The 20,383-nt window shown below is 45.4% G+C and overlaps 1 protein-coding gene across 2 annotated transcripts; it reads right to left on the reverse strand.

Moving 5' to 3' along the window:
- Positions 1 to 1,084: 1,084 nt before the first annotated feature.
- Positions 1,085 to 18,304, reverse strand: HAO2 (hydroxyacid oxidase 2). Of its 2 annotated transcripts, XM_047085984.1 has the most exons (7): positions 18,174 to 18,304; positions 16,290 to 16,441; positions 14,090 to 14,373; positions 12,001 to 12,210; positions 7,215 to 7,373; positions 6,772 to 6,841; positions 1,085 to 1,376 (listed from the first exon to the last, which is right to left on the reverse strand). In XM_047085984.1, exons 1-7 carry the CDS (start codon positions 18,302 to 18,304, stop codon positions 1,321 to 1,323), a joined length of 1,062 nt encoding a protein of 353 aa, XP_046941940.1. In that variant the 3' UTR covers positions 1,085 to 1,320. The 2 variants fall into 2 exon arrangements, with proteins under 2 accessions (XP_046941940.1, XP_046941941.1); XM_047085985.1 differs by lacking the exon at positions 12,001 to 12,210.
- Between the last annotated feature and the right edge of the window lie 2,079 nt (positions 18,305 to 20,383).

A 20,383-nucleotide genomic window follows, 5' to 3' on the forward strand; every position in this document is an offset into this window, starting at 1 on the left:
AACCAGACATGCAGTGCCCAGGGAAGAGCTGGGGATCAGTTCGCATTTCCACCAAATGAAATGGGAAGGCACAGAAAGGCTTTGAACAAGTGAGACAGAGGATTTGCTTGTACTTGAAAAACAATCTCTTTGGTTGTTGGATAGAGAACAGAATGTAAAAAAGGAGCAAGTGAGACCACAGAGAAATGAGTCTGGGGGCTATTTATTTACAACATTGATTTCCATCCCTAACTTTCTTGAAGTCTAGATTGTCAGATCTTAGTGAGGTACCCCTGCTTTAGGAGGCTATTTTAGCTGACTACTGGTGTGGGGAGTTACCCTGCGAGGGTATCTATTCATTTTTTTCATCTCTCCTTTCATCCATTTATCTTTAGTCTGTCCACCCATCCATCTGTCTACCCACATATCCATCCATCCATCCATCCATCTATCTTACAGGTATTCATCAAGATTCTGCCAAATGCCAAACCCAGTATCAAGTGTACAGCTTCTTGCCTGGAGCCATGTACAATCTACTTGTGGAAAAAGACATGCAACTAACTAACTAACTACACAAACATATCGTATTATAATAGGTGTTGTAATAGCGGAATGTGCGAAGTACAATAGGAAGAAATACCTAGAAAGTAGCCCATAGTGAGGATAGGTGACATTTGTGCAAGGTCTTGAAAGATGAATAGAAATTTGCCAAACAATAAAAGCTACCATTTCCTAAACTTCTACTGGGTGCTAAGCATTGCGCTGTAAGGTTGACACACATTATCTCATTTCTTTCTCTCGACCTCGCCGGCTAGGTAGAGAGATTGAAAAAACTTTCCCATTGCAGAGCTGGTCAGTACCAGTCCTGACTGTTAAATCCAGGCCTGTGTGGCTCCAAAGCCTAGGTTTTTACCTGTATGGTTTCCCTATTATCTACACACAGGAGGAGGATTTTTGTGGGAGAACAGTTTATACATATAGCTCTTCTGTACAGAGTGTCAATTTACATAGTTGGTTCACAGAGTTATGTAGGATACTCAAAAAAAAGAAATCTGCTAGCCATTTCAGTCATTATTGGCCCATGTTTTTAAGGTTTTTTTCCTTTCAGAGGAGGAGTTCAGGCAAGAGCATATAACAAACAGTGAGGTAAAGGAGAGCATGTCACCTTTGAGGAAGAGGAGGGGTCTGGGGCCTAAAGTACAAGCGACAGAGTGGTTGAAGGTGCAGGGGATGAGCCTCTGGGTAGGATAGGGGCAAGGCAGGAAGGCATTGCACACCATGCTGTGAGTTTGTCTTCTCTGTGTGGGCAACCTCAGCAGTCTGCTCATTGGCCTTCTTCCTTTACAGCCTGGAGAACTGGATCATGTCCTGATTGATCTCTGCAACTGACTGGCAACCTAAAAGAACAAAGCAGTTAAAAAGCTTATTTCTCTGTGGGGCACCTGGGTGGCTCAGTCGGGTGAGCATCCGACTCTTGGTTTCGACTCAGATCGTGATCCCAGGGTTGTGGGATTGAGCCCCGTGTGGGGCTCCACGCTGAGCATGGAATCTGCTTAAGATTCTTGCTCTCTCCCCTGCTCACGCTCTCTCTCCCTCTGTAAAATAAAAATAAATAAATAAAAAAAAAAGGTAGATGAAGATACTGGATGAGTAATGTTATTCTGATTGCCTTGAGAATTATTTTGTGAGCCTGTGCCCGTGTCCTCTTTCAACACAGCCATGTCAAAATGGCACAGTAAAAATATGTAAACACCATTTTAGTATTTAAAAAATCAATTCATATGGGCCATAAATACACTTGACCTTTATCTGAGTGCTGATAAGGCTCATGGATATAGGAAGTATCTTTCAGGGAAAAGTATGAGTCAGAAATAAGAGATGGGATGAATATTTCATACAGCAGTTGACTTCCAAGGGAAAGCTCTGCAAGACGAAACGTACTTCTTTAGTGGAAGAGCTTCATTAAAATGCAAAATTAGAACTGTAGATGAGATTAGACACAGGGAGTGAGTGAAGACAGTGACATCAGACAAGAAACACGAGGAGCGGGGAGGAAGAGAGGGTAGCGTGTTGGTACAGACCGGGGAGTTGTGGCCTTGAGTAGAAGGGAAATCTCTGGTGATGATGAAGCAGAAGGACTTGAAGGCCGGGTTGTGTAATGATTAATTTAAGCTGTTTCCACATGGGCGATGTGTGTACCCTCACCTCTCAAAACACAGCTTTAGCATAATGTATCACTCACCAAAATATCACCCATGAAAGGCTTTTTTCCCCCTAAAAAAGGAAACATAGGAAAAAGTTGGGTTTCACGCCTGGGTTGATTGTAGTGGACAGAAGTGTCAGGCATGGGATACATAAATAACCCACAAACTGAACTCATACAGCAGAAGCAAGACCTCGGTGCCAGAGGCGGCTCTCCTGAGGATGGACAGTGGTCTTAAGAGCTTTGGGTTTCCCCAGAGCAGAGGATAGTGGGTCTCCACAGCAGGCAGACCTACTCAAGGAGCACAGAGATGCCAAAACAGAATCGCCGGTACGTATTGTAATAAAAATCATATGCAAACGATGTAAAAATGTCTCCATAGTTGCCTCAGAGTTATGCTGCGATTGCATTTTGGGACAGTTGGACACACAAGCTTTGGTAATGCTTCTGTACTTATTCGACTCTCCTCAGATTGAGTTCTGGGTCTCATGCAGTACCAAGGGCACCGCCCTGCACTTGGCAGAGACTCCATGAAAGGTGGGGAGAGAATGCATATTTATAACTTTTTCCTGCTTTTTCATTACTGCAAATTAGGAGGCTATTTACACTAAAATGTTTCTGGCTACTTTAACCCGGAGTGGGTAATGACAAACAATAAACCTCAAGAAGGTTCATAGACTTTTTAATTCAGCCTCGTCCCCTTATGAAGGACAAGGCCTTAGTGAGGTCTGTGCAGCCTCGTGTTGGTGTGATTTATATGTGGACATTTTCCAAGACCGGTCCTGGTTCTAACCTTTCTGTAAGATAATTTCAGCAATTGGTCTCACGGTGAGAAAAACATGACCTAAAAAAATTTTTTATAGTTATTTATTTTTGAGAGAGAGAGAGAGAGAGAGAGCAAGGGGGAGAGTGGCAGAGAGAGAGAGGGAGACACAGAATCTGAAAAAGGCTCCAGGCTCTGAGCTGTCAGCACAGAGCCCCAGGCGGGACTCAAACTCACGAAATGCGAGATCGTGACCTGAGCCGAAGTTGGACGCCTAGCTGACTGAGCCACCCAGGCACCCCAAAAAAGCGTGACTCTTAAACTTATTTTGCTATCAGTACAGGGTTCTCCTTCCGAGACTGTATGTTACAGGGTCATAAGGGAAAATATTGCACATCTCCAGGGGAATTGGGAGAGAGAAATCATATTAACTGATCCCTCCTGAGTGCCGGTTTTGTGTCAGGTGTCTCAACGCACATTGTGTGCGGAAGGGCTAGGGGGTGACAGAATCTAAGGGGGTTCACGCCGTGATTTTGCATTTTAGTGAGTTCTACCAAAATCCCTGTCCAAGATCCCTTCACCCCGGGGACTAGTCTGGAGGTCTTCTCTGGGGGAGGGACTCTTATGCAGAGGATGCCAATGGAAGCCCTTCTGCCTCAGTTTCTTATTCTTTCTCTTCTTCCTTCTTCCTTGTGCCACATTTGGTTGCGATTACTAATTTTTCTGTATCTACACTTAAAACCATACATTCTCATTGCGGAACAGTTAGAAGGAGGGGAATATAAACTGTCTGCCATAAACGTGCTCACAGTTTGGTGTCTTTCTTTGCCCCCTTTAAAAAAGGGTGCTCTCCACTCCATTTCAGAAGATTTTCCAGCCACCATTTCTAGCCCAGTGATTGTGAAGTGTAAACTTTGGGCAGAATAGAAGAGGTTTGTTATTGTGAATCCCCCCCCAACAGGCTTCTTTCTGTTAAAAGATCAGGCATCATTGGCAAGGATGGAAAAAAAATTTGGGGGAGCAGCGGAAGTCATTTCAACCTCCCGGAATCTGTAGAAGCTCATGGGTCTTCCCATCTTTCACCCCCTTCCGTCCCAGGGGCAAAACACACCAATATGATATCTATTCACACTCGTGCCTCATGGGCTCATGCCCATGAGGAGGGATCTTGGTGACCCCATGTCATTTACTGACTTATCTTCATAGGCTTTGAATAGTATGATTCCAGTTCAAAGCTGAATTTTTTTTCTTGAATTAATCTGCTCAGCGGAAAGGAGGCTGGTGCTGGCGTTAATGCTGATCTAAGTTTTCTAATTTGTATCATTCAAGCCCAAAAGGTTGAGTCCGCAGCCCAAATGGGCACTACTAACACAACTTGTCTTGCTCGAGGGCAAGACACTTGTCTAAATATCAGACCAAAGCCAGACTTGAGAAGAACCTGGATGCCTTGCCTTTTGCCTGGCACACAACAGACGCTCCGTAACATTTATGGTAACAAGTTAATGAAAGAAAACGGTCTTGATTTCACATCAGAGCTCTTGATTGATTGTTTCCTTAGCAGACAAAGACAATCAAAGACACAGCCATTGGCCGTTGGCACTGGGTAGGTGGTTCTCTTCTGTGAGACTGTTCCAGGCATTTTAGGACATTTAGCACCTCTAGTCCCCCAGCACTAACTACCTGCAATACCCACCTTGCCATCTTGTGCCGACTAGAAAGAAAGAAACTAAAAACTCCAAACCAAATCTTTCTGAAGACAGCAGTCATCATCTTAGTTTAAAAACTACTATTTTATAGGTCACTGGGATCCCAGGCTCTGCTAAAAACTTGTACATTTCTATGAGCGCTGCTTTACAATAACTTCGTTTTTGAGTGAAATCCACCCGCATGTAGCTTCGAGACATTCACGTTTGTCCAGCTGTGGTCACACAGGATGACACTTCTCCCTCTCCCCCCTTCTCTCCTCCTGTTGTATCTATCTCCCCAGTTCCTTCATGCCTCCTCCTGGACATAATTTCTCAACTCCTCACAGTCCATGAATATTACTTAAAAGATGATTCACAGAAACACACCCAACAAGCCTGATGTGACCTGAACAGGCCAGAGTATAATGGGACCCTCTTTCCCATAACCTGAAATTGCATCTGCTTTTGTAGCAAAGGTATCACGTTCTGCGTTTGTGCTCCATCTTTGGAACATCTCTTCCCTTCTCTCTCTTTTCGGTGGCCACCGGGCCGGGGAAAGCTAAGCCAGAAGGAGGGGCCGCCACTCCTGTTCCGCAGCCCTCATGCCTTCCCCTCCAAATCAGGAAAAGAATTGTAAAAGTTTTGGCACAAAAACAGACACTTAGATCATGGAACAGACTAGAGAACTCAGAAATAGACCCACAAACCTATGGCCAACTGATCTTTGACAAAGTAGGAAAGAATATCTGATGGAATAAAGACAGTCTCTTCAGCAAGTGGTCCTGGGAAAACCGGACAGCGACATGCGGAAAAATGAACTTGGACCACTTTCTTACACCATACACAAAAATAAACTCACAATGAATGAAAGACCAAAATGTAAGACAGGAAGCCATCAAAATCCTAGAGGAGAAAGAAAGCAAAAACCTCTTTGACCTTGGCCGCAGCAACTTCTTACTCAACATGTCTCCAGAGGCAAGAAAAACAAAAGCAAAAATGAACTATTAGGACCTCATGAAAATAAAAAGCTTCTGCACAGCGAAGGAAACCATCAGCAAAACTAAAAGGTAACCAACAGAATGGGAGAAGATATTTGCAAATGGCATATCAGATAAAGGGTTGGTATCCAAAATCTATAAAGAACTTATCAACTCAACACCCAAAAAACAAATAATCCGGTGAAGAAATGGGCAAAAGACACAAATAGATGCTTCTTCAAAGAAGACATCCAGATGGCTAACAGACACATAAAAACAGAGTCAACATCACTCACCATCAGAGAAATACAAATCAAAACCATAATGAGATACCACCTCACACCTATCAGCATGGCTAACATTAACAACTCAGGCAACAACAGATGTTGGCGAGGATGCGGAGAAAGAGGATCTCTTTTGCACTGCTGGTAGGAATGCAAACTGGTGTAGCCACTCTGGAAAACAGTATGGAGGTTTCTCAAAAAGCTAAAAATAGAACTACCCTACGACACAGAAATTGCACTACAAGGTATTTATCCAAAGGATATGGGTATGCTGTTTCAAAGGGACACATGCACCCCCATGTTTATAGCAGCACTATCAACAATAGCCAAAGTATGGAAAGAGCCCAAATGTCCATTGACGGATGAACGGATAAAGAAGATGTGGTATATATATATATATATATACATACATACAATGGAGCATTACTCGGCAATCAAAAAGAATGAGATCTTGCTGTTTGCAACAACGTGGATGAAACTACAGGGTATTATGCTAAGTGAAATAAGTCAGTCAGAGAAAGACAAATATCATATGACTTCACTCATATGTGAAATTTAAGATACAAAACAGATGAACATAAGGAAGAGAAGCAAAAATAATGTAAAAACAGGGAGGGGGACAAAGCAGAAGAGACTCTTAAATACAGAGAACAAACTGAGGGTTGTTGGAGGGGATGTGGGTGGGAGGATGGGGTAAATGGGCAAGGGGCATTAGGGAGGACACTTGTGGGGGTGAGCACTGGGTGTTTTACACAGGGGATGAATCACTGGAATCTACTCCTGACATCATTATAGTAGCCCTATATGCTAACTAATTTGGGTGTAAATTGAAAATAAATAAACAACAATAACAACAACAAAAATAATTGTAAAAACTTACCTGTGAGGGCCATGGAAGTGTAGAACTCGTTTTTTATAATGTTCAAAAGTTCCTTAACACCATCTTCACCCTGCTCCCAAGAATGAGGGCGGGGGAGTGGGGGGGGGACACAAAAAGAAGCGTGAAGGAATATTCTGACCATGGGCTGAGTATCAGGTCTGGGTGTGCTCACAGCTGGGGGGGGTTGCAGAACAGGGATGTCTGCGGAATTGGAACTGTGCTGGGAATACGGGGAAGCAAAGAGGAAAAGATGGGGTGAGAGCGCCTGAGAATGTGTACCCTGTGGCAGAGGAGGCGTGGGGATCCAAGCAAGGGGGGACTGGCCCTCAGAAATCTGTGGCACCTTGAGAAACGGCTAAGCTTGGAGGGCAGACCACAGGAAAGTGTGGAAACAAACAAGAAGCCCAGTATCTCCTGGCTGGGTCTCACTTTGCCACTCTCACCTTGTAGGCAAGACCCCACAGGATTGGTCTCCCCAGAAACACACACTTAGCCCCAAGGGCCAGAGCCTTGAGCACATCGTTGCCAGTTCGGATCCCACCATCCAGGTACACTTCCATTTTCCCTTTCACAGCAGCCACCACTTCTGCCAAGGCGTCAATCTGAAAAAGAGACACGCAGGGCTGGAGGGAGTTCCGTTTTCACTCTTGGGGGTCATGGGACAGAGATGGCCCCTCACCGTGGCTTAGGAACAGGAAGTCCAAGTGTGGGTGAGGTCTACCAGTGTCTTCCCTTCCCATGCCCCAGCTGTACTTCCCCTCCCCTCCCAGAGCAGTGCAGCTGTGTCCCCAAGCCCCGGGGACTTCCTACAGGCTCTCCTTCTTGCCATTTTCTGCCCTGACAGAGCACAGCTCCTCTCTGACTCGTTCAGCTGTCTGTAGCTTGGAAGAAACTCTTGGTTCCTCTTCACATCCTAAAGGAGACATTTCCATTTATGGTGTTCAGTTTAATATTCTTTTTTTTTTAATGTTTATTTATTTTGAGAGAGAGAGTATGTGTGAGGCAGAGGAGGGGCAGAGAGAGAGAGGGACAGAGGATCCAAAGCAGGCTCTGTACCAACAGCAGTGAGCCCGTCGCAGAGCTCAAACCCATGAACCGTGAGATCATGACCTGAGTCGAAGTCAGACGTTTAAACGACTGAGCCACCCAGGCGTCCCTTTCCTGTTCTTGTTTCTAAAGGACGTTTTGACTTTTGATTTTCTTCTACCTTCTCTGTTTCTAGGGCGGCACAGGCAGGAGTGTTCTCCATCACTGAGGCAGTGGGTGTCGTTGGCACAGAGAATGTGACCAGCCTTGGCCCAAGTGTCCGGACCCCAGGCTGTCTTGTGTAACTGGGCTACACCTTGTTCCCTACATACCACACATGAACAACTTGTTCCTGGCTCCCGTGTGGGTTATCGGAGACATGGGGGGGTGGGGATGGAAAAGCAGCAGTACTGTAGAAGTAAGGAAAGGCAAAACTAAAGCAGCTTATCGGGGCACCTGGGTGGCTCAGTTGGTTGAGCGGCCGACTTCGGCTCAGGTCACGATCTCGCAGTCCGTGAGTTCGAGCCCCGCATCAGGCTCTGTGCTGACAGCTCGGAGCCTGGAGCCTGTTTCGGATTCTGTGTCTCCCTCTCTCTGACCCTCCTGCATTCATGCTCTGTCTCTCTCTGTCTCAAAAATAAATAAACGTTAAAAAAAAAAAATAAAGCAGCTTATCACTTGGCCTGGCTTCTCCCCAGACTTTGTCTCTCACCTTGTCTCCTCAGTCCCCGGCCTCACCGACCCATGGTGCCCCAGACCGGGCTGCACCCCTCAACGCCTCTACGTCTAAGAGGAGGGCTGATGGGAGAGTCTGGGAGGAGGGTCCTTGAGGACAGCATTCTGGAACTACCTATGGGCTCCTGTTCTGTGCCTCTTGAAGGGACAACTAGAGAGGAGGAGAAACTGGACGCTCGGGGGACTTCTGCTGCCAAAGGAATCCGTGGGAATTCTACCTCTATGAGATCCCTTGGCCTAGACTGAACAGAATATGAAATCAGGGAGGAAAGGACTTTGTACTCTAGTTTACAAGTGGAGAAGAACTGAATACATTTTATTTTTTAAAAAAATTATTTAATGTTTTTATTTATTTTTGAGACAGAGAGAGACAGAGCATGAGCAGGGGAGGGACAGAGAGAGAGGGAGACACAGAATGTGAAGCAGGCTCCAGGCTCTGAGCTGTCAGCACAGAGCCCGACACGGGGCTCGAACTCACGGACTGTGAGATCATGACCTGAGCCAAAGTTGGACGCTTAACCGACTGAGCCACCCAGGTGCCCTAACTGAATACATTTTAGACTTACATGTGCTAACTGGCAAGAATGCATGTCCAAATAAGGGGTATTTTTATAGCCCCAGTGTGGTATTATTTGGAATATTCCTATGATGTTGTGAAAAAGAGATAAATGTATCTGTGCAAACTCTTCCAATGAGCCGTATTGGACAATGGAGGTGAAGGAATTTGAGAACAAAGGAGTGAATTTGAGCCTCGGATACAGTATTGCTTTAGAGTTACTTTCAATAGGTCATGATAGGACATTCATTAGAGCCTTCTGGCTACAGCTAGCTTACCCTTTTCCCAGGTCTCAGGAAGAAATACAAGGAGTGTTAGATATGGAACCTTCTAAAAATGGGAACTTCAAAGAGTCATACTCCTCACAGTGAGGCATTGGCCTCAGGCACAAAACTTAGATAAATGCCCAAACACTCAGTGCCCAAACACTCAGATAAATAACATTTGAATGCAATATTTAAAAAATCAAATGGCAAACTTTGACCTGTGAGCTGAAGGGCAGCGGGTGTGTGTGTGTGTGTGTGCGCGCGTGTGTGCTTGTTTTTGTAAATAAAATTTACTGGATCTGGGGCCAGGCCAGTGGTGAGATGAGTGGAGGTAGTTTATGCAAATACAAGGACAGATCCTATCTTTATTTAAAATGTTGATATTTTAGGGACGCCTGGGTGGCTCAGTCGGTTGAGTGTCCGACCTCGGCTCAGGTCATGGTCTCATGGTGCATGGATTCGAGCCCCATGTTGGGCTCTGTGCTGACAGCTCGGAGCCTGGAGCCTGCTTCAGATTCTGTGTCTCCCTCTCTCTCTTGCCCCTCCCCTGCTCACTCTCTGTCTCTGTCTCTATCTCTCCCTCTCAAAAATAAACATTAAAAAAATGTTGATATTTTATTCACCGTGGATTATTGGGCATTAATTTAAATGTTTTAAATAGTGCATTAAACTATTATTTATCTTACTAAGCGTTTCTGGCACCCTCTCAAATTTTGAGCCAGAAGTGGGTACTTCACTAGCTTCACACTAATCTCGGCACTGGCCCCCGATGACCTTGGTTTTGGTTGTTCAGTCAGACGTCTTGGGAGAAGGACATGTGGATCAGCATGATGGGGAAGGAGAAATTCTCTCTCTGGCTCCTGCCTTTAGCAAGAGGCATTCTCTCTTGAGGAAGTGCAGTGAGAAGTGTAGCCTCTTTCACCACGTATTACTCAGTCCTCCCCAAGGAAGCAAGAGTGGCTAAATGACTCATGAGAGAGAGCCTACTGCATCGTGTTTTATTAGAGTTATTTCAAGGGTGAACGTTCGACTCTATTTGCTGCTTGCTGGTGATGGGCTCTTTCTTGCTTTCTGTTCCTATCTATAGACACGATTGCGACTGCCCAGGACCTGCTATAATCTTTTGCAGCCTGTTCTGCCAGTTCCTGGGTGTGTGGGAGGAAACCTGTGGGCATTCTCACGGGAATTGGGTGAGAGAGCTAGCATGTGCTCTGCAGATCTACTTTCTCCAAGGGTCATAGGTCAAGATTTGGGATGAGAAGTAGGAGGCCCGACTATTCCCTTCAATCAGCCCTTACAGAGAGGCACGGCACACGGGGCCCCTTGCTCTCCATGTGGGCTTGCCATTCTGTGTCTGTTCTCTCTCAGTGAGAACCTGGAGGGTTCTCCCTTGGAAAGGAAGAAGGGGCAAGTGATTGGCACCTGAAACCTCCAAGCTTCACAAGCCTTGAAACGTACGGATTGGCTAATGAACCTCCTACATCTCCCGGAATTCATCTTCAAGACTGAGAGAGTGCTAAAGATTTAAGGACAGTGTTTGATGCTATTGTTTAAAATAGTGAAAGCTTGGAAGTCGTCGGATGTTCGACGATAGGCTGTTGGTTGTATAAATTGCCCATTCCTACTCTATACCGTTAAAAATGAGAGAAACATATATATTGAACTGAAGTGATGCTCTTAACACATCGGTAAGTGAAAAGAGAAAAATTACAAAACCGTGTGTAGCTTTTTAAACCCAAGATGTCATCTTTGCCTTAAGAAGTAGATGAAAACCATTACCAAAATATTGTCGCTAATGAGAGTGATGAAGTTAGGGGTGATTTTTATCTTCTTCTTTTTGCATATGTATATTTTATAATTTAGCTGCAGTGAACATGTTTTATTTACATAATAAAAAGGCCTGAAAGAGAGAAAAAAACCCCACTTCCCTTTCTTAAAATAAATCAAGTAGGAATAGAAGAATCTCTTGAAAAATATAAGTGATATATGTCCATGAAAGTAAATCAACAATTCATTCCCATTTAAAGATTCTTTTCTCTGCCTGCCTCCTTTTCCTCCGTAATGGGCATACATTCAAAAGATGGGGGAGAATTACAGACTGTCACAGATTTTTAGAAGAGGGTTCGTATGGCATTTTTTAGTTTTACTGTGAAAGATGGTTATTTATTAGTTTAAGTGAGGCAGTGTTCCTTCCCAGGATGTGTGACATGAGAAAATATGTCCTTATACTCCATGCACACAGGCGGTCTCTGACTGAACACTTCTTCCAGAAGGTAGGAAACCTCAGCGCCTTTGGAACGTCTCCCCTATTGACATTTAACCACTAATTAACTGTGTGATCTTGGATAAGTTACTCAACATCCTTAAGCTGCAGGATCCCCATCTGTAAAAGAGTGATAATGATCCTATTCTTGTAGGACCATTGTGAGATTTAGAGATGTCGTATGTGAAGTTTGGAAAAAGAACCTGGTACACAGTAGGCTGTTAATGATGAAAAGTCCTTGCAATTCACAGGTATATGCGGATACCTAGTAAGGGAGACGAGAGCGTAGGCCAAACTCCACAGGGTACCTTCCTGTGGGTACGCATGCACACACACACACACACACACACACACACACACGCCTCTGAAGTTACCCTACTTACAGAAGCAAGAACGTCATCTAGCTGCCTCCCACCATGGTTGGAAACAATGATGCCATGGACGTTGTGCTTCACGGCTAACTCTGCGTCCTCTTTTGTCAAGATCCCTTTAAGGATAATGGGCAATCGAGTTATGCTCTGAAGCCAGGAGAGGTCATTCCAGCAGATGGATGAGTCAATGGGGGACATCTGGAAATAAGGTATTGAAGTTCTCTGTGGGGAAGAAATGAGAGCTTTGGTTTTTTTAATTTTTTTTTTTTGAGAGAGAGAGAAAGGGAGAGAGAGTGAGCAAGCATGGGGGAGGGGCAGAAAGAGGGAGACACAGAATCCTAAGCAGGATCCAGGCTCTGAGCTGTCAGCACAGAGCCTGACGCGGGGCTCAAACTCACGAACCATGAGATCATGACCTGAGCCGAAGTTGGACGCTCAACCGACTGAGCCACCCAAGCGCCCCAAGAAAAGAGAACTTAGACCTGAGCTCCTTTAAGATTATTTGATCCATTCCAAAATGAGACAGTCAGATAGCCACCTTTCATTAGCCTTAAAAGAGGAGCCACAGAATCAACAACACTGCCGGCTCCTTTTCCTAACAAACTTTGTGCAAAAGAACTGCTATTTCAACTGCTTATTCATTAACCCTTAATTGTGTCCCTGATCAATAACTATGCCGGAATCTGCAGATACAAAGGCAAATAAGACATAATCCCTACTTTAAAAGAACTTAGAATATAGTAATGAGGTGGATAAGCAAAGGCACGTCTAGGCCTGTGTAACATGTTATGTTTGAGATAGGCACAAGGTTATAAGCGCTAAGAAATACTTCAATAATCCTAAGTCAGATACTACCTCATATTTAACCTTGGCTTACCATGTGAATAAAATATCCATCAATCCCAATGTGTCTCTGGGATCTGATATAAGGATTCCAGAAAATCCAAGGCTAATTTGTGGTGAATGAGTAGAACTGTTAACTCACTTGGCTCTGTATCACAGCCATTCACTAGCTGAAAAGCCCGGTATCATTATTGCTGATGCAGCCAAGGCATTCCAATGTTCCCATGATTTTCTGTCTCTGGGGCACTCCGTTGCATCTGACTAGGATTTTTTAAAAAAATGTTTATTTATTCTTGAGAAAGAGAGAGAGAGAGAATCCCAAGCAGGCTCCACACTGTCAGTACACAGCCAAATGTGGGGCTTGAACCCACGAACCATGAGGTCACGATCTGAGTTGAAACCAAAAATCAGATGCTTAATTGACTGAGCCACCCAGGTCCCCCTGACTGTAGGGTTTTAATGGGGAAGTGGCCTTTGCAGTCACCTATTTCAGAGATTCCAAACAAGTGTGCTTTTGCAGCTCCAGGAATGAGTTCCAGGTGTAGAGAGATTCTGACCCTCAGTTCTTAAGGCAGCAGGGTGGGGCCTGGGCTGACTACACTCCATGGGCCAGTCACCCTGTCTACGAGCAGCCTCTTCAGGGGGTTAGTTAACTTAAATGTGTCATCCAAAATTATCATTTTCTTTTTTTTAATTGTTAATGTTTATTTATTTTTGAGAGAGAGAGAGAGAGACGGAGTGTGAGAGAGAGAGAGGGACAGAGAGCGAGAGAGAGACACACAGAATCCGAAGCAGGCCCCAGGCTCCAAGCTCTGAGCTGTCGGCACAGAGTCCTATTCGGGGCTCCAACTCATGGACCCCGAGATCATGACCTGAGCCAAAATCAGACACTCAACTAACTGAGCCACCCAGGCGTCCCCCAAATTATCATTTTCTAAGTGTCCCATAAAGTAGAAAATGTAGGAAGAACTTATTTAATTTACTCTCCTATGCCATGAAGAAATCCTTTCCTATTTCTTAGCGCCCAGCCCTGGCCTGAACACTTCTTTCTGGTGACAAGTGGATAGCGCCAGCAGTGAGGACATTGTGTGTTACGTTCTGTTCTCCTGGAAGCCCTGGACAGCAGGAAACGTGGCATCTGCAGCATCTGGCAAGAGCAGGCATTCCATGCACTTTCATGGAAAGAGAGAAGGGAGGAAGGAGAAGAGGAAATCTGCCTCCTGTAATGCCTGCCCGTCGGATCTGGTATCTTTCCTACCTCCTTAAGCGAGTGAAGGTCTTTGAGCAGTAAGTTCAGCTTTAAGTCCAGTTGGTTTCGGATGTCATGTCGCCTGTTGCCCAGTTTGGGCACATCCACAGTGATGACCAGAGCTTTGAAACCCAGGGATTCCACCCTCTGGACCAGCTGTTTGCTGAGCTGCCGGTCTGGATGCACGTAGAGTTGGAACCACCGGAGGCCCTTGGGGGCAGTAGCAGCAATGTCCTCCAGGGCACAGGTGGCAAATGTGCTGGTGATGTAGCAGACCCCGGCTGCTTGGGCCGCTGCAAAGCAAACAGTACAGCTCAGGTGGGAGGGCAGGATTCTGGAAGGGGCTGAGAAGCCCTCCGAGTCTGTGCCGCTCTGACCAGCTTGCCCTGACAGTGAAGGTAAAGCTTGACTTCATTCTGCTTCCCACTAGGGTAGGAGGGAGAGGGGGCCTTAGATCAGGCTGGGAGGCCCAATCCTGTCTGGGTCCCCTGCTGTATAACCTGTCTTCCAAACCCTGTTGTCCATGGTCGGTATTTCCAGTTGGAGGTGTCACTTAGTCCCCAGAACCATGTTGGACCTGCTACAGCTTTCAGATGGGAGAATGGGCTGCTCGTGAACTTGTTAAGGAAACAGAAGGGAACCAAGGGTGAGGAAATGTAATTCCAGTGGAGAAGGCTGAGCTTTGTCCTGGGAAAAGCATGCTATCTGAGTTAGAAAAATGTCGACTCCTCCCCTTCTTAGTTGTGTGGCCTTGGGTCTCATTTTCTTCGTCTGTAAAATGGGGGTGGGGGGGCTACTACTACCTCTCCTACAGAGTTGTTGGGATATTAAACAAGATACTAGACATGGAAGCATTTTTAAAATTACTAAGTGACATGCTGTACATATGTTAGTGATAACGAGGTTGGCGAGGGTGGTGGTGACAGTGATGTTGACACTGCGGCATATTTCTCATTTCCTACTTTAATCATTGTTTTCAGTAGGATTCTCCAGCAGGTTAATGTCACTACCATTCAGCAGCCCAAGGGCAGAGAATCTGGCCTAATCAAGATTTAATATTTTGGGGCACCTGGGTGGCTCAAGTCGGTTCAGCGGCCAACTCTTGATTTCAGCTCAGGTCACGATCTCATGGTTGGTGAGTTCGAGCCCCACGTTGGACTTTGTGCTAACGACTCGAAGCCTGCTTGGGATTCTCTTTCCTTCTCTCTGTCCCTCTCTTCCCCTCAAAATAGATGAGTGAGTAAATAAATAAATAAATAACTTTATAAAAAAGGTTTAATATTTTCAATCCCTAATGTCAACAGGAGATACCCCATTCTTTTGCCCCACTCCAACAACAACACCACACGTTCAAGCATGAACTTTTGGGAAAGTAGTCATTGTCCTGTGGGACATTCGTATTTCAGCCTGGCCAGACTGGGTTCCTAACCAGACAGATGTCATTTGCGACTCTAGAATCCTTGGATTCATTACTTCCTCTATCACAGAGTCAAAGGAAAAGATCCCAGAGAGGCCCTGGGCAACCTGCAAATAAATTATTTCCTAGATTTGGCCTATAGTAAAGATTATAAAGGGAGTCATAAGACTATTTTTAGCCTCTCACCTCCCTTCTTCCTTCTCTTCTCTCTCTTTCTCTCTCTCTTTGGCAGAGAGGGATGAGAGAAGAGAATAAGGGGCTCCCAAGAAGAAGACACACCCAATAAAAGCCTTTTTGTCATATAAGATGATGAAATCAGTCAATGAGAAGGGAAGCACAACATTGGGGCAGGAACACCTGTCAGGGCCTTTGTTAGGACATCATGCCATGAATCCCTCCTCATCCAAAATCCAGAGACCATTCAGCTCCAGCCCTGACCCACGAGAGGTCAAAGAGAGCCCTGTCTTTGAAGTCACACTGAGAACCCCTTTCCCCACAGACTACGGTGGCCTGCACCCCTCCTTTAAAGGGTGGCTTGCTCGATTTCCACATCCATTTATCCTTAGCCCCCTCTCTAACCACCCAATGTTATGGAAATGGATGTTTTCTCACTCTTAGGTGAAATGTTATACAAACATAGCGTTAAGCATCCTTTTTCCCACACACTCCTAAATTGTGGCCAGATTGCTGTCCCTGAACTCCTCCTAAGAGAAATCCTGCTACTGCTCTGAAGGACACTTGCATGCTTTGGGGCCCCCAGGGAAGGGAGCCTCAGGTGTGGTTGGTTCATACCTCTGGCTGTGCTCATTTCTCCATCCGGCCAGACGAGGCAGTGGAAACCCGTGGGTGAGATGCAAATGGGGGCAGTGATTTCCTCCCCTTGGATTGTGGTCCGGGTGTCCACGTTTACCACATTTTTCAGGTACCGGGGACGGAGGCGGATTCTGTGCTCAGCAACAAAGAGTTTTCTGTTGGTGGGGTTATATGCAGGTGCTGCCTGGTGCTGGGCCTCCAGATTCCCATGCAGGAATACACCAGACTGGGACCCAAGAAACCTCTGGGGGTGGGGGGTCAGTGGGCTCATTAGGCCACATAGACCAACTTTCCTTCAGAAAGCCTTTCCCAACACCCTGGCCCACCTTAACCCCACTTTCTCTAAACCCCCAGTGCACCTATGGTTCATATTGCCTCTGACCTTGCTCTGGCACAGGTCTGTATCTTTGAGTTTTGTCTGTCTGAGCAGACTCTCAGCACTTGGATGCTTTGGTTGATTTACCATACATAGCAAGAATTAGAAAGGAAAAGAATAAGCAGGAAGGAGTTCGAGGATCTTCCCTCATGGGTTACAAACAAGCCTCTATAAAGTAAGAAAAGGTCACCGAAGGAGGACAAATCCCAGAGCACGATCATGGCGGAGGTTTTGTTTTGTTTTGTTTGTTTTTGTTTTTTGCTAGAGGCTAATTCATTTGAAGATTTGACTTGACTACTTCTTTAGAAGAAGGCGGGGAAATTCATAAATCATAAATATATAAAACACACTTTTAAGTCCAATAGATACTTAGCCTCAGGGTCCAAAAATGCTTGTTTTTCACAAAATATCATACACAAACATAGAAAGGTTTGCTAGAAATACTGGTTGTACAAACTTGTGTTACTTCGTGAAATGGAAGTAGTAATCCAAATTTCATCATTGTCTCACAGAAGCAAAATGAGATAAAGCAAGGAAGGGGCCTAAAGGTAGTGCTAAACAAGTATGAAAATACAGAACATCGTGTTCACCTTGTATCCCATTTTTCAGTTTTCTCCTTACCTCTCTACTACAGGGGTCAGCAAACTTTTTCTGTAAAGGGCCAGATAGTAAGTATTTTGGGTTTTGTGGACCATGCATCTGTCACAGTTATTCAGCTCTGCTGTTGTGATGCAAAAGCAGCTGTAGCCAATACGTCGATGACAAATCTAATTTAAATGGTTGGTTCTAATAAAACTTTATAAACACCGAAATTTGAATTTCATATAATTTTTACATGTCACAAATTATCATTCTTCTTTCGATTTTTTTCAACCATTTAAAGATGGGAAACAAAAATTCTCAGCTTGTGGACCATCCAAAATTAGGTGGTGGGCCCAATGTGGCCTGTGGGCTCGTTGCTGCCCCGTGTTCTACCTGCTGCTGTTCCAGCCCAGTTCTTTTCCCTTGAAATCAACCTCCTTCCACCCCTAAGACTCTTTGGGTCTCCATATGTCCCATGGACATATTTCTCGATGTACAGTCTCTCCTTCCAGCCAGAAGTTTAGGAACTCAGGAGATTTAGGCTTACCCAGCCAGCTTCTCCTCCAGGCCCAGGTAACTGGGGACCCTGGACTCTTGTCCTATCTTGTCAGGTGGCAGAGTTGCTGGGATATAGAGGGAGGGTGACTCACGCTAGTTCTGCAGAGCCACTAAGATAAGTTTTCTCTCCATCCATCCTCTTCCCAACCACCTGCCCACTCCCCACCAAAAAAAAAAAAAAAAAAAAAAAAAAAAAAAAAAAAAAATTAGCCTCTGGCAAAGCCCAAAATGAATATATCTTGACTACTTTGTGTCCTCTGCAAGCAAAAAGCAGGGCTGCTATGCTCCAAGGACTTCTCAACTGGTGCACATGAACTTAAGAATAGAAAGGATACAGAAGACCAGACCTTTTAAAGGCTGCCATGTTGTCATCCCGCGTGAAGCTGTCATCTGCTCCGCCTTCAATAAAATCCCAAGTTGACTTGGGCAGACGCTCCCGGGCAAAAGCCTGAAAGTCTGTCAAACATGCCAAAGGCATTTCTGGACCTTCAGAAGAAAATCCAAAACCAAAGACCCAGTCAGAATATGTCAGAAATAGAGGACAGGGTGAATGTGGGGGGCTCTGTATGGCCTGGTGCTATTTGGATTCAACATTAACTCCCTTGGATTCCTTCTTTCAATGAGGGTAACTGCCAAAGATGCCCACCCCCCTGCTCCCATTCTACCACCCCCATTCCCAGCTGCTGATTGCCTGGCTTTCTAAATATCCCTCACGTCTGTCCCCTCGTCTCTACATCCGCCACCTCAGGTCCAGTTGAGGCCTTGCCATTTCTTGTAAGATTATTACAAAAGCTTCTTATCTTTGTCTCCTAGCCTCCAGATTCACTGTCTATCTTGTCTCCCTCCAGCTTCTGGGATCTTTCTGAAACACGAGTCTGATCAAGTGCCCCTATGATGGCGTTCACAGCTTTCTTGGACCAGCTCCTAACTGTCTCACCAACTTCATCTCTATGTGGCTTTTCCTTGTCATTTGAGTCACTATGAGCATTTCCTGAACTTGCCCAAGGGCTCTTTCCTACCTCTGTGCCTTTGGGGGAGGAGATCCATCAGGCTGGGGAAATTGGGGCTAAACTGATAACTATCACCTGGGAGTTCCCAGGCATCTCTGGGTGAACTAATTGCTTGGGGCTCTGCTTGACATCAGGGAGAAAGCTGACTGTTTTTGACTCCTTGGCTGGGTCACTGAACATGTTCGCTTTGAGACCAAGAAAACAACTATGTGACCTGCATTCAACCTATGTGACCCCCAATCTGCAGCAGACCTGGAACCCGGTGCTTCTGATAAACCCCTCACTCCCCTAAAAGAGGAAAGAAGGTAGGGTTTGAGGGTAAATCCCTCTAGTAGGGGCAAGGACAGGGGTAACTCTAGCTGCAGAGATGCTAAAGGCCCTGGTTGCGGTCAGAGACAGCATGTAGAGCTCCTTCATAAGAGGATTCCAGTAGGAAAGGCTGAGAAATCTATACGTCATAGTCCTGGGCATCTCCTTGGCAGCTGGCAGTGGGGTAAAAATTAACCAAAAAAGTCTGTGAGTAGAAATGGAATGACTTTTAAATCATTGACTGAGGGATAGGGATTGCCCCCAGGACCTAGGGCTTCAAACATGAATGGAGTGGTTCCTCTAGTGGACAAGGGGCCAAGGAGGCCAGATGAAATATGGAGTGTTGGAGATCTTGGTGGGGGCAGGGATGGGGCAGAACTGGCTGGAAGGCATCCAGGGCCACACCAGAATCTAGTCAAGTCAAACAGAGAAGTAGCCCCAAACATCTACCCAAGGGGCTAAGCAGAAAGAAGTTATGGCAGGCAGAAAACAAAGCCCCTGGGATGTGCAGTGGGTTCTGGATGGGGAGGATAGCAGCAGGAATTTGGAGCACAGCCATAGAGCTTTTTATAAGCAACACACTTTGTCAGTGGGTGGGCAGGGAGTTGTTGAGGTGCTGAGTTGAGTTTGACAAAGCACAGGAACCATATCTAATTTATCTCATCCCTGTCCGGCCCTTTAAAGTCTCAGTGACTTTGGCCAAATGAATTAATCATTGTATTTATCCATCTGTATTGTGATCACTGATTTAAACCTCTCTGTGCACAAAAGAGTTAACATAACAGGCTCCAGAATGCTATCCCTCGAAAAGCCTGCTTGCAAAGTTAGACCTTGGTTGGAGTCTGGGAACTTGGATTTCAAGAAGGTTCCCAGTACTCCCTGATAAGAATGGCATGGCTCACTGTGTCTAAACTGTACAAACAACATGGTTTATGCTGAACATCTGCTTTCTCTCTGAGAGTCTAGAGTTTTGGCATGAGTTTGGCAGAGAATGTCAATATGACCAGCCCCCAACAAAAAGCCTCGGGCAATGAGTCTCTAAAATGAGCCTCCCTGGTGGTCAATGCTTCACGCATGTTGTCACAACTCACGGCTGGAGGAATTAAGTGCATCCTGTGTAATGCCACTGAGAGCAGACTCTTGCAAGCTTACACCTGTTTCCCTCTAGATTTTGCCCCACGAGACTTTTCCCTTTGCTAATTTTGCTTCTCATTCCTTCTCTGTAATTAATCATAGCT

This window comes from Lynx rufus, unplaced genomic scaffold, assembly GCF_022079265.1.
Source record: "Lynx rufus isolate CCGP_SWC_20201006 ecotype Redwood Valley unplaced genomic scaffold, mLynRuf1.p SCAF_2, whole genome shotgun sequence".
NCBI lineage: Eukaryota > Metazoa > Chordata > Mammalia > Carnivora > Felidae > Lynx > Lynx rufus.

What these genes read in the sequence shown, in the direction of transcription:
- HAO2 (XM_047085984.1), bottom strand. Translation starts at nt 18,304, where the DNA reads ATGCCTTTGGCATGTTTGACAGACTTTCAGGCTTTTGCCCGGGAGCGT. An exon ending in AACATGGCAGCCTTTAAAAG is followed by an intron (nt 16,442 to 18,173) that starts GTCTGGTCTTCT and finishes TGCTGAGCACAG; the next exon opens with AATCCGCCTCCGTCCCCGGT. An exon ending in ACCTTCACTCGCTTAAGGAG is followed by an intron (nt 12,211 to 14,089) that starts GTAGGAAAGATA and finishes TCTTCCCCACAG; the next exon opens with AGAACTTCAATACCTTATTT.